The sequence below is a fragment of the Aristolochia californica genome, unplaced genomic scaffold (genome assembly GCF_029961685.1).
Source record: "Aristolochia californica isolate CCGP_79_NKW_82.1479 unplaced genomic scaffold, dmAriCali1.0.hap1 SCAF_10, whole genome shotgun sequence".
Classification (NCBI taxonomy): domain Eukaryota; kingdom Viridiplantae; phylum Streptophyta; class Magnoliopsida; order Piperales; family Aristolochiaceae; genus Aristolochia; species Aristolochia californica.
The window spans coordinates 35281247-35301413 of NW_027181771.1; the positions used below are offsets into that span (position 1 = coordinate 35281247).

The 20167-nt window shown below is 40.3% G+C and overlaps 3 protein-coding genes and 1 non-coding gene across 7 annotated transcripts; 2 read left to right on the top strand and 2 right to left on the bottom strand.

Annotated features, from left to right (window-relative positions):
- Positions 1-102: 102 nt before the first annotated feature.
- Positions 103-6342, bottom strand: LOC137942627 (uncharacterized). 4 transcript variants are annotated; one of them, XM_068788346.1, is made up of 16 exons: positions 6279-6342; positions 6146-6181; positions 5163-5763; positions 4698-5081; positions 4495-4603; positions 4318-4373; positions 3894-4232; positions 3672-3780; positions 3026-3075; positions 2554-2937; positions 2349-2445; positions 2166-2215; positions 1701-2078; positions 1398-1506; positions 782-977; positions 103-631 (listed from the first exon to the last, which is right to left on the bottom strand). In XM_068788346.1, exons 3-15 carry the CDS (start codon positions 5753-5755, stop codon positions 855-857), a joined length of 2781 nt encoding a protein of 926 aa, XP_068644447.1. In that variant the 5' UTR covers positions 5756-5763; positions 6146-6181; positions 6279-6342; the 3' UTR covers positions 103-631; positions 782-854. The 4 variants fall into 4 exon arrangements, with proteins under 4 accessions (XP_068644447.1, XP_068644449.1, XP_068644446.1 ...); XM_068788348.1 differs by having other exon boundaries at positions 103-620; positions 6146-6282; XM_068788345.1 differs by having other exon boundaries at positions 6146-6282.
- A 3196-nt stretch (positions 6343-9538) lies between these two features.
- On the top strand, positions 9539-9610 carry TRNAD-GUC (transfer RNA aspartic acid (anticodon GUC)). The gene has a single exon. It is a non-coding gene; the product is annotated as a tRNA-Asp (tRNA).
- A 3350-nt stretch (positions 9611-12960) lies between these two features.
- LOC137938458 (uncharacterized) lies at positions 12961-18022 on the bottom strand. Its single transcript, XM_068783416.1, has 12 exons — positions 17657-18022; positions 17420-17531; positions 16872-16947; positions 16409-16505; positions 16078-16180; positions 15858-15991; positions 15578-15755; positions 15336-15493; positions 15025-15234; positions 14327-14674; positions 14076-14202; positions 12961-13371 (listed from the first exon to the last, which is right to left on the bottom strand). The coding sequence occupies exons 1-12, from the start codon at positions 17762-17764 to the stop codon at positions 13220-13222; spliced, it is 1803 nt and encodes a 600-aa protein (XP_068639517.1). The 5' UTR covers positions 17765-18022; the 3' UTR covers positions 12961-13219.
- Positions 18023-18729: 707 nt separating this feature from the next.
- Positions 18730-20122, top strand: LOC137938469 (chlorophyll a-b binding protein 13, chloroplastic). Its single transcript, XM_068783424.1, has 3 exons — positions 18730-18975; positions 19078-19239; positions 19339-20122. The coding sequence occupies exons 1-3, from the start codon at positions 18844-18846 to the stop codon at positions 19846-19848; spliced, it is 804 nt and encodes a 267-aa protein (XP_068639525.1). The 5' UTR covers positions 18730-18843; the 3' UTR covers positions 19849-20122.
- Positions 20123-20167: the final 45 nt, after the last annotated feature.

The following is a 20167-nucleotide window of genomic DNA, read 5'->3' on the forward strand; positions in this document are numbered from 1 at the left end:
GGTGCTCTATTTCCATTTGACTATGGTTCAAAAGCAAAAACCACCATGGGAGGGGATATTTCACTTCAGAGATGCAGCATTGAAACCTCCACACTCCCAACAGCCCTGCCAGAGAGATCAAAGAAACAAGTACTGTTTCTTCCATGTACATTATCATCAAAAGCAAGAATGGACAAAGCTACAGAGTTGTTCACTATACTCGGCTCTTCAGAAATGTGAAAGAAAAGAGCCTTTCTCAGTTCTTATATATACAAAAATGCCAGAGTATAAAAAATTCACTTCAGTTCCTACCAACCTAGATTTACTAAAATGGTATCCGGAGTGGTGCCAGCAGCTGCCAAAACAGTAAGTCCTTCTTATAACTATCTCTCTGATATTTTCTGTAAGGTTGGATGTCTACTCTTACTTTCTTGGGTTACAAATTTACAAAGTAAACTAATCCTCCCTAAAGGAAAAGAAAATCAATCTACCAAGCAATTTTAACTCTACTTTTGGAACAAGTTTCTTGTCTCTTGGGATCTTGTAGTTGTTTAGGCAATCTTTAGACGTAACATGCAAGCAAACAAAGTGCAAATCGACCATTCCTCCCAGTTTGAAACTGTTTTCAGATTGTCCACAATCTGTATAGATCCTACAAGAAAATTGTCAAAAGATTAAATCAAATCAACTCGCACGTCAAAACACCTAGTGAGGGAGTAATAAAAGAGGAATATAATAGAACAAAACTACAAGAGGAAAAAGATCAAAGAGAAAAGTTTGATCAATGATCTGTGGTACGCACCTCCATTGCTTGCATAAATCGTCACTAGAGATTTTATTTTCCATATATAATTAAGTCAAAGTCTTGAAGAACATTAGAAGTCTAAAAACCCAGCAATCCCTGGAAGCTCCCATTCATTAAGACTCATCTTCTGTTCTAGATATACAGGATTTTTGTCCGCACTATCTACATTTTTTAAAACTCCTGCGGGAATAACCTGTACAGAGAAAACAACTGTGAAACACAAGCAGGCAGCTTATGACCTAAAACTACAAATAACATGATTTCTATATCTTTTATTCTCACTTTTTCAGCCTCAGCAACAATCCAAGACATAAGGAAGTAACAGGAATATGGCTTAAAAACACTTAATTGCCAAAGTTATCACACACCAATTGACAATCTGCTGGAAATGCTGTTTTCAGACAATAATTAGAAGTTTTGAGCTTTGCCCTTACTAAATTGTGTTTTTTTTTTTTTTTTGTTGAAACGGCTCCACTTCTTCCTAACAATAAGGGAGATAAAAGCATAGAGACCAAATTACTTCATCATCTTTGTCCCTGCAATGCATAATTGTGACTTCAACAAATTCTTCTTTTCTATGAATTGTGTAATAATTATTGTAAATACATAGTACCTCTAAGGAAGTAGTCGATTCAGGGTCAGACTGGGAAATTTTAGTAAAATCCAAACTGTTATCCCCTGCCTCACTGACTTGCTTTGCCCCGAGCAGATGGTCCAAATACCTATCAATTCAATGAAACAAAAGAATGACGTATGCACCAGAAAAAAATACACACTAGAGACTGTTTAAGTTACAAAAAATTTCATTGAAAAAACAAGACAAAAAAAGAACAACAATCACAAACAACAAGAAGAGGCAGTAATCTCTATATTAGGCAGTAACAAGAAAAGGCAGTAATCTCGCTATATTACGCACCTCTTCATGTTGTCCATCTCTTCCTTGAGCTGCTCTAGTGTCAACAATGTACCCAAATCATGGTTTGAGTTCCCGGTGGAGTTCCACCCAGGTTCTGATATTGGGTCCTTAAAGCCCGGATGCCTCTGGAACCCAACTGTGTCTGCTCTTTCAAGCCAAAACTCTAGAAGACCATCTGAATTAAACCGTTGACAAAGCCTCTCACCTGTCCGGGGATAAACCTTACCGGCACCGTGCTTCAGCAGGTGGTCCACTAAGAATACATCAAGAATAAATTTGTGTGCCTTAAACTTCAGAATTGGACCTGGAATAGGCTTTCCTAGGACAGCTCCCTCCTTCCTGATGAAGTCCAGTAGCTTTTCCTCGGCCCAATTATATCTGCAGTCAAGGTTCCAAATCTCAACTTTGTAAAAATATAATCAGTTTAGAAGTAGTGAGTTTAGGTAGCATTTTCTACAGTCTGACCTTTCCTTCAACCACCAGTTCTTCGATATATTATGATTCTTCATGCTCATCTACATAAATTCCACAAGCAATATACTCAAGATGAGATCCTAGTCTCATTCCCAGTCATAAATACAGTGCACAATGACGAAGTCTTTTGATCAAAATTAATTAAGCAAGAAACTGAATTACTTGATTGAATACCTCAACGAACTTGGATGAACCAGGGATATTTGCCAGATTCAGGTAATCATCTCTTTCTTCAACCCTACATTTTCCAGAAAGTAGTTGCTCCAAATATCTGTTCAGCAGGTCCAAGAAACAGAGAAATAAAGATCCAGCCAAAAAAATTAAAATTAAATGTAGAACAAATTACACAGCTAGGTCTCTATAATCTTCTGAAATTTACCTACTCATGTAACTCAGTTCTTCCTTGAGCAGCTTCACCTCCCTAGCAATCTCAGAATCAAGGTACGGGTCATCTCCTGGTTTCCACCCAGGTGGCGGGACCCAGTAGGGGTCCTTCACTCCGGCCTGCCTCCGGAGTTCAATCAAGTCTGCATCTTCCAACCAATACTCCATGGCACCATCAGCATTGTGACGCCTACAGAATCTCATGCCTATATCCTTCTCTACTTTTCCAGCCATGTGCTTCAGCAAGTGGTCTAGCAGACCTGTATCACCAATATGCTTTCGTGCTTCCAACCTGAGATCCGGCCTCAAAATAGGATGTCCAAGAAATGCTTCTTTCTCTGTCATGATTTCCAGCAATTTCTGCTCAGCCCACTCATACCTATGCATCAGAAAATACAAAACTCAGTCTTTACACAACAATCTATAAGTAATTTTAGTGACGGATAAAGACTAATTCAAAGTATCACCTTTCCCTGGACCATCTCAAATAATTACAATGTCTCTTTCTACAGCCTATCTGCACACATCTCACAAAAAAGATACTCAGTACACAAACGTTCGATACTGATGGATCTATATCTAATTCAGTTAAAAGCATTTTCACCTAAAACTGATATACTAGAACCATTTTACTACTATTACTACAAAAGGTAATACTAATAACTTTTTATAAAGAATAATATAAATGACAAGAATAAAATTTTCAAATAATAATAATAAGGAAAAAGATTAATAAGTAATCAAACCTGTGTAGGACAAACAGATTTTCTAATTATCTTCCTCTTCTATGCTTTTTCATTACATATTCATGCTTACTGAACAAGTAAACAGTAGTTTTTTTTTCTTTTGTTAGATTAGATGAAATGATATTGTTGAAAATGTAAAGGAAGCAGATAACAGTCTTTCAACCCTAACTTTTAAAGAAAAATAGTGCACAACCAATAGTTGATTGGGCCCGAGTTCACAACTGAAGCCCTCTAATGATGATGATGATAGTGGTACAAGTACACTTGTAATCAGCATTCAAAAAAGTAATAATAAGAATGAATAAAAATGTTGCAGATTTTCTTTTTCATTTGCCAACAAAATACAGATTGTGAGTCAAACATGAACCTCCAGAGAACTGTTTGATTCCGGATCAGTTTGTGAGCCTTCAGTCGAACTTAAAGCATCCTCCGCCTCTTCAATCTCATGCTTTATCAAAAGAAGCTGGTCCAAATATCTGATGAAAAGTAGAAATGACAATAATCAAAATAAGCTTCTAAATAACAAGAATAAATCCATTACATTTTTTTAAATGACCATTAATATAGTGTATTATGACTTTGTGATTACTTTTTCATGCCGCCCAGACCTTCCACAAGCTGCCTTAACTTCCTCGCAGTCTTGGAATCTTGGTTGCCCCCAGACTTCTGTAGTGAAGGGAACTCACCCAAGTTTATGTTCTCCAGCCAATATTCAATGGAACCATCTAAATTGCAGCATTGACAGAGCCTATCACCTCTCTCTTCATCAGCCTTGCCCACCATGTGCTTAAGCAAATGGTTTAGCAGACCAGTGTCAGGTATATGTTTGTGCACCGCCAGAATCAAAGCTGACTTTGATAACGGCTTCCCCAGTACTGCACCATTTTCTCTAATAACATCCAGAATCTTTTGCTTGGCGAATGTGTATCTGCATTAAAATGTAAATTCTTCCTTTTATACAACTTAACAGTTAATCTGTTTCAGCTAAATTGAAAATAATCTTCCATTCTCACCTTTCCTTGGACCACCTGTTCTTTGAACTACAACAGCCCTGGTTGGTCCAGCGCATCTACAAATAATGCCTCAGGCAAGTAAGCCACTTGCATTAAATTATTTTCCAACAAGTCTTGATGATAGAGCTAATTTATTGATGCAGTGAAAGGAGAATAGTGCAAATATGTAACATGTACCTCCTGGGAACCAGTTAATTCAAGATCATCTTTAGATCTCTTATTTATGGCTAGGGAATGGTCTCCTCTCTCTCTCACCAACTCCTGTGAAAGAAGCTGCTCCAAACACCTAATCATGGGGTAACAGTATGTCAGTAATACAACAAAAGTTTAAATGTCCAACACAATTTTTTTTAATACTGCCCAAAACATGATCAAGATACCTTTTCATGCTGCTCATCCCATCTTTGAGCTGCTTTAGCTCTTTGGATTTCTCAGAGTCATGAAATGGGTTGTCGCCAAGCTTCCATCCAGGAGGCGGAACCCAATAAGGGTCGTCCACACCAGCCTGCCTCCGGAGCTCAACCAAGTCTGCACTCTCAAGCCAATACTCCATCATGCCATCAGCATTGTGACGCCGACAGAGCCTTTCTCCTCTTTCCAGGTCGACTTTACCAGCCATGTGCTTTAGCAGATGATCAAGCAGCCCAGTATCACTAATATACTTGCGTGCCTCCAACCTAAGATCGGGCCGCAAAATGGGTTTCCCCAACACTGCTCCTTTTGCTCTAACAACATCCAGTAGCTTAAGCTCTGCCACATTGTATCTGCATTAAAGGGCCAAATTGTTATGACATACAATAATATTAGGATTTGAAGTAACTCTCAGTAACTTCTCAAATTCTTACCTCTGCTTCGACCACCGATGCTTGAACATATTACGAGCATTTTTAGTGTTTTCTGTGTCTAGCCTGGATTTCTTTCTCTTACGTTCTTTGAAAGTAGACCTACGCTCCCTCTTTCTCACGTGTTTCTCTCCCACAGACTCTAAGGGAGCAACAATGGATTCCATAAGAGGAACTTCCTCTTTAACGAGAATCTCCGCTTTGACATTCGTGGATGAGGATGCAGGCTGCAACTCTCTGATAACCAGGGAGGACAAATTCTCTGACTGCCGTCCTAGGTAATGTACCTTTTTGCGGGCTCCCCAGTGCTGCAAGCCAGCGCACAGTAGGCCCAACCTGCGGGTATCTCGAGAGGGCTCGGTAGGCAACGTCTCAGGTTCAATAAGAGGTGCTTCAGGTGGGTCAACCCACAAGTTATCGAGATGGACGAATTCAAGGGAAGGAACCTGTTGACAGAGGGACCTCTCGCCAAGGTTCGTTCCCATAATGAACTGCTCATCTAGCAGCGGATGTAAAAGCAACTTTCTCTTGTGGCCGGATGGGACTCCATCACAATCTCTCGAAGAAGCATGCGCCGACAACGTTGCCGCCAGCATCTTTCAGTCTTAAAAGGGAAACAACAAAAGACAAACACAAAGCTCGACTTTCATCCATTGAAAAGCAAAAACCGAAACGAACGATCAAATACTCAAAAAAGAATAAAAACAGATGAAACAACAGTAACAAGCACCGAGGATATATAAAGGGTTTTACCACCACTCGTGCCTCCGCCAAACAGTAATGGGCAAAACCACATTCTACCCTCTCGAACCCCCTGGTAACGAAAGTAAAATTGCAGAACCAGAAACCCCTCCCAACAGACGAGGAGGGTATCAAACAAAAACCATGGTCACTAGGGTTTACCACCCCAAAGCTCGGGTTAACATGCGCAAACCACAACGCAGAAGACCAAAATTACGTCCTGGGAAAAGAATAATGGAGCTTACCTGCAATGACGACTGCAACCGAGTCTTGAAGGCGAACTTGTGGCGGGAGAAACAAAACCAAAGGGCGGCACATGAGAGAGAGAGAGTTACCCAAAAGAGAGAGATAGAGAGAGAGAGAGAGACGGGTTTCTACCTATATATTACTCCCCTTAAAAGGGTAAGATTTCAGAGAAATCTCCATGCCGTTTCGGTCTTTTACCTCATAGCAGTTTTGCGGCCACACTGGACTCCGGAGCTCCGGTGGCGGATCTTCCGTGCACTCTCCACTGTTCAGCTAGGTGACTCCCCCCTTAATATCCAGAATCAATAATCAACGGATCAGATTAATGTACAAGCGCCACTCCCAACCGTGGAGATGGACTTATCCTAGGGTGAATTGGAGGCAACCCGTCAACCACAGTCATATGGTGCAAATCATCGAATTAATCGGAAGGTTGGATTTATCCATGCAAAACTGAACATCACCTGTAACGTGAGATTCTCTAATAACTTGTGAAACATCCTAATCCTAAGAAAAGCTAATAATTCTTATCTAAAAATAATTTAACCATTTATTATTTATTACAAATAAAATTACATAAATATTATTTTTTTGCGTTTTAAATGCAGCATTATTCCAAAAAAAACGAGAGTTATTGTTAAGAAACGGTCCCACATGGATTAGTGGATACAAAGATTTTAAGTTGAGTTTTCCTAGCTAACAAACTCAAGATTTTTATATCCAGTAATCCATATGGGACTATATTAGTGACTATAAAGATATTGTATTTATTAGATGAAAAAAAATTCCTAAATGGCTAATTATTTTAGGATAGGGTCTTCGACCCAAATTTAACATGGTATCATAGCAAGGTTATCATATGTGGGCATCCACCCAAAATTATCCACGTGCCACCACTTGAGGAACCTCTACCCAAATTATCCACGTGCCTACACGTGAGGGAGAGTATTGAGTATAAAGATTGTATTTATTAGATGGGAAAAAGGTTTCCTAAGTGGCTAATCATTTTAGAATAGAGCCTTCAACATGGGGCACAAATCAACCTACAAATATGAGCTAGGGATACCAAAATAGGTAGAAGTGAGGTTGATCCATTTGGGTTTGTTCGTAATCAAGTTTGAGGCGAAGGGTTGATTGAAAAAAAAAAAAAAAAAAACACCCCATCTTTGAGAGTCATCTTTCAATTGACTTGATAAGAATGAAAAAAATATTAACTACAAAGACAAACATGCAAGTTTAGTCAACAAACTGGAAATTTGATCTCCATCTCATACATCTACATGATCTTCATTTTCGAAATGGGTGTTAGTGTAGACAAGTTCATGTTCGAAATCTTCGAAATAGGGTGTTAGTATGGACAAGTTCATCTTCATCTTCATTTTCGAAATTTAAAACCATTAAATTTATTAATTATAAAAATAAATTAATTAAACCAAGTGTTTGAGTTAACAATATTTTAATTACCACTATTAAATCACTAATACAATAGAGTAAATAAAAAATAAATATGATTAATCAATAAAAAGTATTATATTAATAACATAAGATAGATTTTTTACATTTCATTAATTAATAATATATTTCCACAAAATTTAAAGTAATTAATTAATCAAATGCATACTTTAATTATATTTTATTTACCAGAGACTTAAATATGAAGTTTAATATAGTGCTGGGTTGTGTCAGGCACTGAATTGGCGCCACATCAATACAGTTTGTCCTCAAGCTCGAAAGTAGGGTCTGTATGTCGGCGTCTCAACTTGTACCCAAGTAGCATCTGCGATAGCTATGTCCACCCTCTGGACGCCCAAAACTGGAGTTTATTTTATTTTATTTTAGTTGGCCTAGGTTGTCTCGGTTCAGTAAGCTCGGTCTGGCGCGCGACTCAGCGTACTGCGCTGATTAAATTTTCCTAACTTAGGAAAATTGTAATCGGAAGCCTCTTCCTCCTTTTGCGGAAATTTAGTCGACGGGTCGTTTGCTGCTATGCTGCCGAGACGGAGGTTGAGAGAAAATGTCACCGACAGAGTCTCCTGCTTCTCCGGTGGCGAATCGCAGCCCGTTGGGGCTTTGTCGTGTGGAGAGTTTCCGAGACAGATGGCTCTCAGAAACCTGTTAAGCTCTGTTTCTCAGCCCCCCAAGAGTAGAGAACCCTTGTGGAAATTTCGCCGACGGAGTCTCTTGCTTCTCCGGTGGCAAATCACAATCCGTTGGGTCTTCGCTGCTTGGAGAGTTTCTGAGATAGAGGGCGGGAGAGAGGGAGAAAAAAAGAGAAACGATGAAGTTTGAGAGAGGGGGGTGCGAGGAGAGAGAGGGAAAAAAAAAAAAAAACAGAAACCCGTGCGCGTACTTCGTCTCAAAGAAGATCAAACATGACCTTCTTTGAGATGAAGGATTTTAAATCGTAGAAATGAAGGACCGCTTCATACCCTGCATCTAGATGAAATGTCATCTACGCTCCACTAATGACTTCATCTATTGAAGGGCGTCATGCGGTTAAAGGTCATCTCGGACTTCAAGTTGACTAACCCCCTAATAACGAATAATAGTTATCTCATCTTTCTTATTTTTTTGCTTGAACAACTCTTAATTCACCTAACAGAGACCTCCACCGAAAACCACGAGAGAAGCTGTTGTTCTTAATGATTGTCACTAGAGATTTGAGAACTGTATAGATTACACGACCTAACAAGCTTTTTGTCTTTGGTTTTGTTTCAATGGGAACATGTAAGCATCAGCTTCTGAGTTGTAGTCTAAATTATTGAAATTCTTGGACGAGAGGAGAAACATGGCCGCAACAAGTGTTGAAAAAGTAGAAGGTTCTTCAGAACAGAGCAGTCAAAATGTTGGAGACGTCGATTGTATTAGCTGTTTGCCGGAACATCTGCTTCTTCATATTCTTTCCTTTTTAGACACAAAAGATGCAGCAAACACTAAGTAAGTTCAAATCGAGTAGTAATCTTCTAAATCCAGCATAGCACGTAACTAGTTCTTCATATGAAACTGAAGATATTCAGAGTGAAAATACACAAGACCACCTCTATTATGAGTCTGCTGTAAAATTAGGCCATCAGAAGTGAATATTGATGTCTGGTGCTGAGAACGTGTAACACCTCAGCAACTCTTTGTCATGAACATCAAGAACATCCGATCAGTGTTCCTCAGTGAACTAAATAACAAAGCTGCCTCTTGAATTTTAGTTTGAAAGTGCTGCCGTGAATGCTTTACCAGTGGGAAGGTGTTTCTGATTTTCATTTTGGAGATTTCAGTAGGAATTACTATGATATAAATGGAATTTTGTCTCTAAGTACTATGTTTTTCACTTGACTTTCTCTTCTGTCGCAATGAAGGTTCTATATATTTATGTTGTATGAATAAACGAAATCAACCAAGTCGTTGTAGTATAGTGGTGAGTATTCCCGCCTGTCACGCGGGTGACCCGGGTTCGATCCCCGGCAACGGCGCTTTTTGGTCATTTTCCTGAGAAATCACGACGGCCTCGTGTTAACAATCTACAGACTCGCCACCAAATCTTAACTCACCCCACGACAGTTTATTTATGCAACAGGTATCGACCTGCCAGAGAAGGAGAGGCTGGCTGTTTCTGATTGCCAGTCAACGAAGAGATCTCATTCCTCTCCCATGAAGTCCGTGTTCCAGCACTGATCGAGTACAGAGAGCGAAGAAATTATAAAAATGGATGTACTAAATGGTCAAATTAGTCTTTAGAAAACTCATCGAATCTCCGTATTTCGCCTGTGATTCTCTATCAAAACTAAATTTGGTCTTCAGTATGTACTAAATGGTCCCCAGAAGATGGCCTCAACCTCACGAGCCTCCCTTGTTGTTTGCTTCCTCCTTCCCTAGTCGCCAGCAAACGCCAGCATGATGATCGATAATATGAACAGTCCAGCATCGGTTTTATATTATATGATCTCATGCATGGATTCTGCAGGAATTCGTTTGCTCGTCATCCATGCTGGCTGAGCTCCCAGTAGAGACATCTCAGCGGTTGTTATCTCCAGTTGCCGAACTCCATCTCCTTACTCCACCGAGTTACCGCCTGACTGCACTTAATTTTGTGCCGAGTTCCCATTGATTTACCTCCGGACTTCACTCAGTTACCATTTCCACAGTACAGCGGATCCCGATGGATTTAGTGGCCACTGACTACTCATGACATTTGTTTTTTAGTTTTCTCTTGAATGGCTAAAGTGTGTCCCACTCAGAGCAGTTCAGTTGTGTAACGAGCTAGACAAAAAACCAGACAATCCATTAAAGTAGAATAAAGAAACGGAATTATTCAAGGAAGACGACGACGGATTGGATCCCCCACTCCACTTTGAAGTCTTCATTTTTCGCCGCAGCCCACGCGCCTCTCGTGATGGCTAATACACTACCACAATACAGTAACCAAATGGTTTCACCGCTTCTCTTCTTTCTTTGAACCTTCGTTTCTTCTACTGTTCTTCTGGACAAAACAATGGAATCCGCCGTCCGAGACGACTGCTCTTTACGGATCCGCACCGTCGGATATTACTGAGTTACCATATTCCCCCATCGAAGTAGTTCATCTGACGGCGATGTTCTGGTCTTCCTATGGTCATGTTGACCATTTCCCCTCCTTAGTCCTTCCACGTTCACGACTCTGTAGAGCTGTCGTAGTTTTCCTGTTTCGACAACAGGAAGACGGCCTGACCGTTATTGCGAAAAGACGAAAATAACCTTGATAATATAACCCTATGGTTCAGTCTTAATTTTGACAAAAAAAATATGTAAGAAATGAGACAAAAATAACCCTATGGTTTGTTATCGAGTGCAATTTGTCACATCACTCGTTCTCACGTGTAACATTCAAGGGAATCTCTTTTCCGTGTAATATCATTTCTCATTTGTCCGACTTATTCGACAGCTAAGATTCCTTGGTAAAAAGATTTCTCGTTTGAGAAAATCTCCGTACCCGAGATTCATGAAAGATGGCTCGGACTCGGAGGACCAGACCACGTGCACTGAATGGGTTCTTTTTCAATTTGAAGTAATTTTGTCTTTTACAAGGTTATTTACGTAATTACAAGAAGATTACTTCCAACTCTTATAAATACTTGACGGAGTAGAGAAGAAAAAACAAGAGTTGGAAGAATGGGGAGCGCTTCCCTACCGAAATGGCAGATTCTGCAACCAGAGCACCCAACAGCGCTTTACTTTGGATTCACTGCTCCGACTGTAGCGGTCTCAGCGTTAGCGATCTTGCTATGTATCTTCCTTGAAGCTACGAGGAAGTTATCGAGGGATCGGAGAGCGGCAGAAGGGGAGCAGAGGATGCGCCGGCGGCACAGGAGGACGTCCCTGTGCCGGCACTGGCCGTTCATCACCGAGCTCATCATCAGTCGCTGGAGCTTGCCGTCCAGGCTTTTCTACGGAGTTTTGGAGTTTGAGAACGAGTTGAGCTATATTAATATGTGAGACGTACCGTGGGGAGATGGAATTTAATTGCAGAGAGCCGAGGCTGTTTTGTTAATAGAAATTTTCTTTATTTGGGAGCAGAACACATGCATTTCTTTCGTTTTTTCTTTCTCTGTTTTATCTGAAATTTTCGGAGGATAGAGACTGTGTGGATAGTTCTTGAGATATGTTTCTTCAATTTTATTCTCAGTAGCGCTTCCTTTGTCATAGAAGCTTTTTAGTATCCCTGTAAAAAGTTTTCAAACAGATATTTTCATGATTGTAAAAGACAATGGCTTCATCGAAGCTTTTAAGTATATCCCTGTAAAGAGGTTTCAAACAGGTATTTCTATTATTGTACGGCCACCCATCAAGATTTTATGACAAATACAATGCTCCGCCATTAAAAAGGTTAATAAGCTTCCGCAAAACTTGTGTAACAGCCGGTTCCTGTCCTACCGGGCTCAGAGCCATAAATACAGAAATAAGAAAAACCTGAGAAAGGATTTCTGTAGCAATGCTTTCAAATGGTTACGTTGCTTATCAACAAATTGAACAACTCGCACTATCACCGAATACACTTGTAGCTCACAATAGCTCATCTTTGCGAACATCTGATTCCCAAGTTCCAGTTGAATCCAGCTAAATTGGCCATTTCAGTCCGATTCAGAAGCAAAGCATATAGCTCATCTACACTGCCTATCCTTCTATATAAAAATCCTTTTTATTAGGTGTGTAACTCAAGTCCTGCCAGCCAAGTTTCTGCTTACAACAGGCCATTGTCTTAGAACCGGTTATGGTAGTTCTTGAAAAATCATATGGAGGTCAAAGCGAAGGCACAGAAACCACTCAACAGCTTCTCACTAGTGTGAAATGAGAACTTCACATTCCCGAGACATGAAAGTAAAAAGACCACATTTGGAAAAAGATGAGATGCATGGTTCAATACCACAGAACTACACAGCAGACCGTTCATTACTTGGTTAGCAAGCCACCACCAGTAGATTTTTCTAAATGTTCATCATAATAGAAACCTTGTGGCCATTGAGCAAAGGCCCAATCCATAATTCAAGTAGAACGGAGAGCAATCTTATTGCTTTAAATTATTCTTCCATAATCTTGAGACAACAAATACAAGTAAAACCCAGTAAAATGCAAACGCAGCACCAGTAAAGACTAACTATACAATCCAATTCTGACCTGGTAGTGAACTCAGCCTTGTGTCACAAGAAATCAGCTGTACAAGACCTACATGCTATGAAATAAACAAGGATTTTTCATCAAAATCAGATAGTAATCCTAGAGAATCTAAACTTCTTGAGCAATACTAGCATCAAGCATCCATCACAGTACAAGGATTTAGACCGAAAGACACATTAAGAGGCAAATACCAAATTTAATTTTATTCTGTGAAAGACTCAAGTAGCACTTTTCAACTTCTCAACCTCTACATGGTGTCGTTGTTCCCGCATAAATCCACCAAATTACTTCTCTCCAACTATGTGTCTTGACATAGGACACAATAAATAATTTTACCTAGCCTCTGGAAATGGCTACTGAATCCGCAACCTGAGACCACTTTTTGCTTTGAAGTGCAGAAGTGGACAATGTAGAGCAGTGTCTCACAATATCTAGTGCCTGAAGTGCCTCACTTCGGTAAACAGAAGAGAAACCCCATATTTGTTGCAACAGTCAATGGCATCTCCATCTCTGATACTCCCACCAGGCTCTGCAATCACTGCAACCCCACTCTTGCATGCTTCCTCCACTGCATCATTCCAAGCTGCCACAGAGAAATTTGTTTAACACCAAGAAACAAGGCTGAATTTAAAAAATAAAAAATAAATCCATCAATGATCTGCTCTTAATACGTTTCAGCCTATCAGGGTGTGCATAATGAACACGAATTACATTGTCCACATTTATGTCTAAAGCATGCATACTTTTGTCTATACCTAATATATATTGAGCTTAACCAAGACAGATCAGCTCACAAGCCACATGCTTCAAGCACCGAATCAACTGCTCACTATCCAACTGGTTACCAAACAAAAGTATCTCAATATTCCCCGTCAAACAAAATTTATAAACCAAGTCTAGAATGAGCACACACAAAAAAACACAAAAGAAGAGAATAAGATCAATATGGTGGATTGCTGGGGCCACCTCCCCTTGCATCAGATCCTGTCTATAGAAATAAAGCATTCGATAAAAGCAATAGTAAATACTTATTGCCTCTTCAACCACATTCTTTTCCCTTGCTTACGAAAACATCTATGTCATGTCTTTAGAAAGATATATCACCCAAGTTTCCCCTTAACCCAAAAATGGTGGAACTTTCAAGTGCATTTTGAAATGTAAAAAATACTATTAAAGAATGAAGTGTCTTTTATAATGGAAATCATTGAAACAGGGACTTGAGTAATCCTCACATGCAGTAACTCATTAGTATTTAGATCAATTTTTCTACAATAAATGCTCACTTACCAAATGGGAAAAAGGCATCACTAGCCAAAGCTGCTCCTTTAGCCTCTTCTCCTGCCTTCCTCATAGCTATTCTTAGACTCTCCACCCGGTTTGGCTGTCCACTACCCATCCCTAGCATGCAATTATTCTACACACAACTCAAATAACCAAATATTACGAGTTATCCATCCCCTCTTAAATAGAACTTTAATAAAACACTAAAACTATTTGCCAAATATATCAGAGAAAAGTGGAACTCAAAAAGTACCAACCTTAGCTAATGCAATGGCATTGCTCTTCACATGCTTAACACACAGCCATGCAAACTCAGCATCATGAAGCTCACTTTCTACTGGACTCTTTTCTGAGACTACCTTAAATTCAATATCTTGAGGTACTAAATCATCAGAGTCCTGCACCAACCAACCCCCACCAACCTGTCTGAGTGAAAGTTTTCCAGGCTTGTTCTTTTTTGCCTCAAGAATCCGTAAGGTTTTCGATTTTCTGCGGAGGACCTCAAGACCTTTCTCCGTAAACTTGGGAGCAACCACTATCTCATAGAACATCCGTGTTTCACCGTCTGTAGGACTGCGAAATTCTCGAATTTCCTTTGCAAGGTCCTTAAAAACAAGTAAGAAAAATTTAAGTACAAAATAAAGTCTTAAATTTTTGGTAAAGACAGCCTAATGATGAGCCAAAAACGAAATGCAAATATAAAATGTTGCAATGAAAATAAAATCATCTGATAGACTGTTCTGTCTCGCTTCACTGTGCACTATCATTCTAGCACCAAACACGATCCTCACAAATGCTTGCTAGAGAAAAACTGTTCAAATGTTCAAATGTGATGTGGTGCCCCACATCACGTAATAGATACCATCATATTATGGCATCACGGCTCTAGCACACAAAATAAACAAGCACATAATCAAGAAATAGACCCTATACTTTCCCTTTCCTGAGAAGTTACCTCATCTACTTCTACATTGAAGGCCACTATGCCACCAAAGGCACTGATGGGGTCAGCTTTTACAGCTAATCTATAAGCATCAAGAATATCATCTCGAGAGGCAACTCCACAAGGATTTGTATGCTTCACAACAACACAAGTGGGTTTCTGAAACTCTGACACACAGTTCCAAGCTGCATCTGCATCTAGGTAATTATTGTACGACATTTCCTGCACCAGGAAAGAAATTGTCTAAGGTATGAACCAGCAAAAGTTGAAAGGAGAATAGAAGGTCCAAATTTTGGGTCAAGAAAGCTATGTGAATGTTTAACCTTTCCATGGTGTTGTAAGGCAGTTGCAATGCCACCAGCATTCACTTCCGCCAGACTATCATTAACATAAAATGCAGCTTTCTGGTGGGGGTTTTCACCATATCGAAGTGAACTTTTCAATGACAGAGACACAGTTAAGGCAGGAGGGAACTTTTCTCCTAAAAATAAAAATAAGGCCCAAACAGTTGAGCAACAAAACCGCTGCTAAAACTGAAAATTAAGAGAGGAAAAAAGAAAATTACCTCCAGAATGCTTCCAGAGCCATTCAGAAACAGCAGAATCATAAGATGCGACATGCTGGAAAGCCTTCCAAGCAAGTTGCCTCCGGAACCGTTCACCATCACTTATCTTTCCTTGAAGAAAGTCCAAGAGTGCAGGATAATCTTTGGAGTCCACAACAATTAGGACATCTTGATGATTCTACATAGCCAACAAAAAATGCATCAAAGTGCTGAAAGTTCACCCAGTGTCAACGAAAAGTCATCTATCTCAATCACTTTGACATATTGCTATCAGAAAAACCTTTGCAGCAGCTCTGATCATGGCAGGCCCACCAATATCAATGTTCTCAATGCCGTCCTCAAATGAAATCCCACTAGTAGAAGAAACTTTGTCATAGAAAGGATACAAATTGACCACCACAACATCAAATGTCCCTGGGAAGATGGAAAACAGAAATTAGCATTAGATGCATAAGATATGGGGTGTATGCATATGTTCAGTTTATTGGACAAGATCTCACCAATGCCATGTTTCTTTAAAGCTTCCATATGATGATCTATATCTCTCCGAGCAAGAATACCTCCATGTATGTTGGGATGTAATGTTTTTACACGACCATCGAGCTGCATTAAGAAAGTCAACAAATTTATTAACTTAAAGAGAATAAAACTGTACTAACGTCCAATGTACTTTATTACCACCAAAACATATTAAGGACCCATTTCTTGTTCTTTGACAAGAGCAAGGGATTAAAAGCTCAAAGGAACAACATGCAAAAAACTTTATCATTTAGGCAAGTCTGTAAAAGCAGAGTAGGAAAGCTTCAGGAAATAACCCAGGGGCTAGCTTACCATTTCAGGGACGCAAGTAAGTTCTTCCACCTTTATTACTGATAACCCAGCTGATTCTAAAGCTGATGCAGTCCCACTGGTTGAAACAATTGAATACCTATGATTTGAAACACATGATTGACACATGTGTTAAGCAGGTCAGCAGGTTAAATAGTAAACATCAGAGCTTCGTATGACATAGTATATAAGATAAGATTCTTCCTGTTGACAACATATTCTAAAGACTCAAAAAAAATGCTGTCTTAGCAGACTAAATCTACAGTTTCCCAAAAGAACGATCCGTTGCATTATGCATATTGGACACAATTAAACTAAAAATAACAGAGACACGTGGAACAAGCAAATATTTCTGAAATTATTAAACAAGATTATGAAAAGTGAAGGTTTCTCATCACTGAAAGATGTGGTTCTCAAGAGTAGATTGTAAAGTCTACAATCAAGAAAAGGACTAGATAAAATTTACCCTAAGCCCTGAAGTCCCTTGCCAAGAAAAGCTAGATCCTGCTTGTCTGATAGTGATATCAATGCTTGCTTCTTTCCTACCAACAAGAAAGCAGAAAAGTTGTACCGACAGCGGTATGTTAATACAGAGAAAGGGAAGTTGTACAAGAATATGAAGGAAATGGAGCCAATTGAGTGAATGCCCAAAGCGCCTTTCATTCAAATATCAGTCCACGAATTCCTATCTTCTAGCATTGAAACTCCACTTAGATAGTAGCTAGATGTATTTACTCTTTGTGAAGGATCATTGGTTGCTAGGTGGAAGAAAGGACCCTCCAGAGCGCTTTTAAATGTATTTTGATGAAATTGATACTTGAAAGTAGAGAAATTAGCACAAAGTGAAACGGGGAAAATATGCAAACTTCATTTCTATCAGAAAGTCGGTAACTTTCTACCAAGTATAAGCATGACAAGTGAACCGAAACAGCATATAAAGAATTGAAAGCCTAACTGTCGAAACTAAGAAGAATCAGAGAAAACGAAAGAGATTCAGAATAGGCAAAAGGTTACCCAATGAAGCAGTACTCGGCACGAACGCTGTTTCTGCTTCAGCCATGGCCTTCACCAAACGAGGACCGGTCCCAGTAGAGAACGAGGAAACGCGAAAGAAGACGACAGATTTCTGATAAACGAAAAGAAAAGAGAAGACATAAATATGAAAAATAAAATAAAAAAAACAGAGAGAGAAAAACGAATACAACCAAAAAGCACGAGGAAGAAATCAAAACGAAACGAAACAAGCTTTACGTGTTGAGACGCCGGACAAGAATGAAGCTGTGAATGGAAAACGCGAGCGGCTGTGGCTATGTGAGAGAATAGGTTTGCAGTGCTTGGGATGACGGCGAAAGATTGCATTTTTCCTGCTTTCCCCTATCGTGCTGCTGCTGCAGTGCCGTCTGCTGGTCTAACATTCTCACCTCTCGCTGCTGAAAAAACCAGTGTGGCCCGCCGCAAATCTCAGGGACCCACAACCGATTTTAGGGGATCGGAATCGAAAAATATATATAAAAATGGGAATCGGAATCCAGCAGGTGAGAAACATCCCAGCTGATGTGGCAAATTCGTGTCGGACGAAGCCTCTCAAATCTCAACTCAGGTTGCCAAAGCAATAAGAAAATGAAAAATCCAACTGGGAAAAAGAATAAAGCACAAATCAGCAAGAGAGACGAGCGTTTGATCCTGAAATTGATGAAACCTGATGAAGATCAAAGCACATAAAAAACCAAATGTCTTAGCAAGAAATTATTAAAATTAAAAGAAGCACAGAAGTAATCGAATTGCCTCACAACCAGGTCCAAGTGAGTCAACACCACGTTTTTAAGCAGTCATCAGGTTCAGACTTCTGAGTGGGGAACGAATGTCAAGCATGACTCATAATAGACTCAATCTGACTCATTGTAATTCAACCAATATCAACTACTAAACCTACATTAAACTTGGATAGGACGAGTCTAACTCGGGTGACTCGGATTATTCAACTCGATTTGAATCCTAATTCAATCAGCCCTTAAAAAAACTCTCTTTCTTCTAATCAATTAGAGACTCAATTTAAGGGCCTTAATCTATTTTGAGGGAGTCCTTTGAAGAGGGAAGTGTGAGGCTAAGATGTTCTGAAAACCAGTGGCTGCCTACTTGTAAAATGAGAAATTTGTAATACAGTAGTGGCACTAGAGATATGACATGGGGATAAATGGATATGATATTTAGATATTACAAATCCTTTCAGGCTTCCCTATTGGACCAAATTGAAGGCAGAGAATCTCCACCATGTCTTTGCCTCTTGTCATCGTCACCACCAGTTTTCTCTCTGCCGTCATACATACAGGCGTTCGGCCCTCCTTTCTGCAACTTAACTACCTTCGAGTCTCTTCGACGCAGAACAAGCTCATCTCAACTTCAGCCAGACAGTCTCTCACTCTGAGGTCGAAGCTCAGATGGCAGCAACCATTACAACTGCGTCTGCCAGCTCTGGCACCATTCTTAGACCCTCCACGTTTCTGGGTCAAAAATCGAATGCCAACCCTTTGAGAGATGTTGTTGCTATGGGGAACGGAAGGATTACCATGGTGAGACTGATGTAGTACTTGCAGACTAGTGAAACAGAAGAGGTGTCTGTAAATTTTGAACTTTTTTTTTTTTTTGCTAATAGTGGTTGATGATGATCTTAGGGGAACGAGCTCTGGTACGGTCCTGACCGCGTGAAGTACTTGGGTCCCTTCTCTGCTCAGACACCTTCTTACCTCACTGGAGAGTTCCCCGGCGATTATGGATGGGACACTGCTGGACTTTCAGCTGACCCCGAAGCGTTCGCCAGAAACAGGGCTCTCGAGGTATTTGAACTGTTTATGTTGTCTGAATTTTTATTTACAGTCATGCTTGGGTTTGTTTATGGGATTTATTTCATGGAAACGTGAACTGTTCTTCCGCAGGTGATTCACGGCAGGTGGGCGATGCTCGGAGCTCTCGGCTGCATCACCCCGGAGGTCCTGGAGAAATGGGTGAAAGTGGACTTCAAGGAGCCAGTCTGGTTCAAAGCCGGAGCACAGATCTTCACCGAAGGCGGGCTTGATTACCTGGGCAACCCCAACCTCGTCCATGCTCAGAGCATCCTGGCCGTGCTGGGCTTCCAAGTCGTCTTGATGGGACTCGTCGAAGGCTTCCGCATCAACGGGTTACCCGGAGTCGGTGACGGCAACAACCTCTACCCCGGCGGCACCTACTTCGATCCCCTCGGCCTTGCCGACGACCCTGTCACTTTCGCTGAGCTCAAAGTGAAGGAGATAAAAAATGGCCGCCTTGCTATGTTTTCCATGTTCGGATTCTTTGTCCAAGCCATCGTCACCGGCAAGGGCCCTCTCGAAAACCTCTTGGACCACCTAGACAACCCCGTCGCCAACAACGCCTGGGTCTACGCCACCAAATTCGTCCCAGGTTCTTAGAGTGGTCCTCTGCCTGCTTTCTCTTCATCTCCAATTCTGCCTGCTTTCTCTACATCTCCACTTCGTTCTCTGAGAGCCAGAAACAATGGTTAGGAAGTGGTCAGGTGCCTGTGTAGATCATGTTAGTTGCTTTCCGAGGTATCTCTTGTAATATTTACTGAGTAATGATATCATTCTTCCCGGTATTGTGACTGATTTTACTGGGTTGAGATTTGGAATGCAGAAGCTGGTTGAGACTGTTCTGATATCGGATGTTCAGTCTGTCCACAGAAAACTCAGGTAGCTGCAGTAATAACTTTCATTTTCATACGCATTGTAG